This window comes from Egretta garzetta, unplaced genomic scaffold (assembly GCF_000687185.1).
Source record: "Egretta garzetta isolate BGI_Z169 unplaced genomic scaffold, ASM68718v1 scaffold771, whole genome shotgun sequence".
NCBI lineage: Eukaryota > Metazoa > Chordata > Aves > Pelecaniformes > Ardeidae > Egretta > Egretta garzetta.
Window position 1 is genome coordinate 1,879 of NW_009258551.1, and position 4,537 is coordinate 6,415.

Below are 4,537 nucleotides of genomic sequence, written 5' to 3' on the forward strand. Positions count from 1 at the left end.
TGCTCCCCGGCAGGGCCCCGGACGGTGATTCACCCCAAGGCGCGGATCCTCGCCGAAGCGGGGCCCATCATCATCGGGGAAGGCAACCTGATCGAGGAGCAGGCCCTCATCGTCAACGGGTCGGTACGAGTCCGGACGGGCGCTTCCCCACCCCAGCACCGCACTTTTGGGGGGAATGGGCACCCCTCGCCCTCCCAGCCCAGCTCCCTGCCCCTTAGAGCCCAGCCCCTCTGGCAAAGGATCCATCCAGGATCTTGCTGCCATCTTCCCGGCTTGGGTTTTGTCTAGGGGTGGGTGTGTTGGGAGATATCTCCCCCCAGATCCCCTGTAAGTCCCATCAAGCTGGGCTTACAGCTCCTTAGGGAGCAGGGCGTTTGCTTCAAAACCTCGGGGGAGGTAGAACTTAAAACAAAAAACAACCAAAAACAAAACAAGAAAAAAACCCCAAAAAACCCACTCACCACCAAATTCTTGTGCTTTGGTGTATGCGTGCAGCTCAGGAAGAAGCCCTCCCTTTGCAAATCCTTCTCTCAACCCCGGAGGGGAGGGTCCCCACCCAAGGATCCCCCAGCCCCGGAGGGGAGGGTCCCCAGCCCTGCGCAAGAGCACGCCAGTCTCAAGCCCCTGACAGCCCGGCTGGATGGGATGGGGCATACCTGGCCTCAGCCTCTTACAAAATCGAGCCGCCAAACAGTGGAGTATCTTTGTGCTCTCCAAACCTGAAACGTCTTCTTCCGTCTCGCAGGTATCCAGATAATATTACGCCAGAAACGGAAGAGGTGGAGCCCAAACCAATGGTCATCGGCACCAACAACGTTTTTGAAGTCGGGTGTTGTATCCGTGCTGTGCGGCGAGGCCGACGGTCTGACACGGCGCGCTGTCGGATCGGCACAAGGGGAAGGGTGCGTGGGCTCTGTGGGGGTGTAAACAGCCCAGGGCTATTGGGGGTGCGCGGTGTTGGTTAGAAAACGGCGCCGGGGTTTGCCTTTTGAAATAAAAGCAAAACATTGCACGCTTTTCTTTAACACGGACGCGTAGATTCCCAAGCGATGAAGGTGGGAGATAACAACGTCATCGAATCCAAAGGTAAGTCTTGGCTTACCGTCCTGGCCCTTGGGAGATTTTGCTCTTGTAGGTGCTGGGAACGGCAGGGGATTCTTCTTGCTGCAGCTGAGGCCAAACCACAGCTTGATGACAAGCTGTGTTTTTCACACAGAACCCACGCGTGTCGCTGCCTCGGTGGGAGCTGGGCTGGAGCTCCTGGCGCTGGGCCGGCTGCGGCACTGGTGTTTAATGGTGCGGGGTTTAACCGCGGTGGGCACTCTGACGGGGATTCCTCTCCCTGGCAGCGTTTGTCGGCAGGAACGTCATCCTGCCGAGCGGCTGCATCATCGGGGCCTGCTGTAACATCAACACCTACGAGGTGATCCCCGAAAACACCGTCATCTACGGGGCCGACTGCCTCCGCCGTGTCCAGACCGAGCGGCCGCAGGTGGGTGCACCACACGGGTGACACGCCGTCGCCCTCCCGTCCTCCGCGGTCCGCCCTTGCGGCTGCAGCGGGGCCACTCTCTGACCCCCCCCGCCTCCCTTCGCAGCCCCAGACACTGCAGCTGGATTTCCTGATGAAGATCTTGCCAAACTACCATCACCTGAAGAAGACCACGAAGGCCACATCCACTCCTGTCAAGAGCTAAGCACCTTCTGCCGACAGTGCCAGGGGTATCATCTGGTCCCGTGAAGCACTACATGGCCCTGGGAAGCGGCCGGTCTCCATGTCCCTCATTCCATCTTTAAAAAAAAAAGAAAACAAAACACCACAAGTCTGGCTTATTTGTGTTCTTTATTCATATTGTGCCAAGCATCCCGGACCGGCTTTGGCTCCCTTCTCCCTTGCGCACTAACTCCTACTGTACGTGCTTTGTTTTGGGAATAAAATGACAAAATGACACCCTCTCTTCTGTCGAGGGGGGTGGCAGTCCTTTCTGGGTCAGTTAATGCCACAGGGGTTCTGTACCCTGGGCACAGAACTACTGACATCCCGCTTTCCCTCCCTATCCCTCCAGGACATCCCAGGCTCCACCGCCTCCCTGCTCTCGCTCCTTTCCCAGCCTGCCTGCAGAGGGAGATGGGCCCACACCAGGGGAGAGATGGGCTCCTTGGAGGAAGGGGGTGTCCTGGCCCCACACCCCCAAATCCATGCGGATTGTGGGGTGGGAAAGGCTCCAGGGCCAGTGCCACCCTCTCTCCCCGGCTCCCCGAGGCTCCCTCCCGCTCCGCTTCCCTCCCAGGGGGTCCCGGAGGTGCAGCTCCTCCGCTCATCAGCCGTTCCAGTGAGCTTCGGACGTGACCGTGCTTCCCAGCTGGCCCCCGAGATTCCCCCGGGATGTCGTTTGCAACCTCCCCTTCCAACCTCTTACAATGCAGCCCGATGTTTTTATCTCAGCGCGGAAGGAAATGGATGTTGGAGCAGAAATTCCTGTAGGAAAGAGAGTGGGAGCATCAGCAGCCACCCGCCGAGGAACCCCCAGCGCCAGCTGGGCTGCAGGACAGGGGGGGTTTGACTTTGACTTGGGACCAGGGGTTTCAGGTGGGACAGGCCAAAGCACGGAAGCGGGGCAGCGCCTGCCAGAGCCTAGCGGATTTTCTCCCCAAGTTCAGCTGCAGGGCTACTAAAAATAAAAACCTCACCATTTTTTGGCTTTGCGATTCCAACACGGGGTCCAGCGCCGTTGTGAAACCGCAGCTCTTCCCCAAAGCCGAGTCCAAATAAGGGCTGCGAAGAGAAAAAAAAACACCGCTCCAGCCCACCCAAGCAGCCCTGGCCAAAGCTCACTGGGGAGATGCCCACAGAGGGGGGAAACAAGGGGAATGAAACACATCTCTCCAGTTTTTCCCCCCGCCAAAAGATAAGGCAATATTTTGCTGGAATTTACCCCAAAAAGCAAGCGGCTGCAGCAGATTTGGGTGACTGGACCAGCCCCCACGCCTCAGATTCCCTCTGGGGGCCACCTGCCCTTGCCATCCAGGCATTTCCCACTTCCCCAAATCCAGCTGGCACCGCTCGTTTCCATCTCCCTCCCAGCACGAGAGGTTCTGCTCTGTAAATCGCCGCTGCAGGGAGGCTCAAACCCTCTGCCCAAAGTCAGTGGCAGGGCTGAGCCCCCCCGGGGGCTGCGTGGGGGCAGCATCTGCTCCAGCCACAGCCACTGCTCAAACACTTTTCACTCCAAGGGTCCCCACGACACTGCTCCAGAGCCGAGCGCAGCCCTGCGGGACCACAGCCCCGTCTGCAGGGAAAGCAGCGGGGTCAGGGTCAACCCCAAAACCAATATAGAAAAATCAAGCAAGCAAGGTGCAAGGTCCAGCACAAGCTCACCTAAAGCCCAGCCTAAGCAGGGCATGGGGTGGGAGCCTAAATGCAGCCCCGGGGCCAGGCAGGGAGGGGGCGTGGGTGGCAGAGACCCCAGGTGGGGATGGTTGGGGGATGAACCCCCCCCCCCCCCGGCCCTGGTCCTACTGGGGGTGAAGGCAAGGGGTGGGCAGGGCCGGCACGCCACAAGCGGGGACCCCTGCTCTAATGTCACCCCCCTTTCCACTGCTGCCAGCCCCCCCTGCCCCACAGCCAGTCCTGCCCCTGCATCCCCCCCTCCTGTGCCCTGCATCCCCAGCACTGTCCCCTCCTCTGCCCCATGTCCCATGTCCCTGGGAGTGCACCTCGTGTCCCCAGCTTGTGTCCCATGTCCCCAGAACCGTGCCACATCTCCCCAGCCTCATCCCGTGCCCCCCAACCTTGTATCCTGTCTCCCCAGCTCTGCGTCCCAAGTCCCCAGCCTCATGTCCCCATGTCCCTGGGCATGTCCCCCATGTCCCCAGCATTGTCTCTTCTGTCCCCAGCCTGCGTCCCATGTACCCAGCCCTGTGTCCCATGTCCCCAGCTTTCTGTCCTGTGTCCCCAGCCCTGCATCATGCGCCCCATCTCCCGTACCCCGTGCCCATGGCCCTGTGTCCCATGTCCCCAGGGCTGCGTCCAACGTCCCCACCCTGTTTCCCGTGCCCCCTAACCTTGTGTCCTGTCTCCCCAGCTCTGTGTTCCAAGTCCCCAGCCTCGTGTCCCATGTCCCTGAGACTGTCCCCCGCATCCCCAGCCTTGTGTCTTGTGTCCCCAACCCTGTGTCCAGTGTCCCCAGCCTGTTTCCCGTGTCCCTAGCCTGTCCCCTGTCCCCAGCCTTGTGCCCCATGTCCCCAGCCGTGTGTTCAGTGTCCCCAGTCTGTTTCCTGTCTCCCCGGGGCTGTGTCCCCTGTCCCCAGCCCCGTGTCCCATGTCCCCAACTCTGTGTCCCATGTCCCCAAGCCTTGTGTCCTCTATCCCCAACCCTGTGTCCAGTGTCCCCAGCCTGTTTCCTGATTCTCCGGGACTGTGTCCCATGTCCCCAGCCTTGTGCCCCATATCCCCAAGTCTGTCCCATGTCCCCAGCCCTGTGTCCCCTGTCCCCAGCCCCGTGCCCCATATCCCCAAGTCTGTCCCATGCCCCCC

At 60.5% G+C, this 4,537-nt stretch overlaps 1 protein-coding gene across 1 annotated transcript; it reads left to right on the forward strand.

Annotated features, from left to right (window-relative positions):
• Positions 1 to 13: 13 nt before the first annotated feature.
• On the forward strand, positions 14 to 1,786 carry DCTN6 (dynactin subunit 6; the record flags this gene model as incomplete). The annotated part of the gene is made up of 5 exons (XM_009647889.2): positions 14 to 119; positions 746 to 834; positions 1,039 to 1,086; positions 1,350 to 1,492; positions 1,599 to 1,786. Coding segments are annotated over 5 exons (485 nt in total), but the record flags the coding sequence as incomplete, so codon positions are not given.
• Positions 1,787 to 4,537: the final 2,751 nt, after the last annotated feature.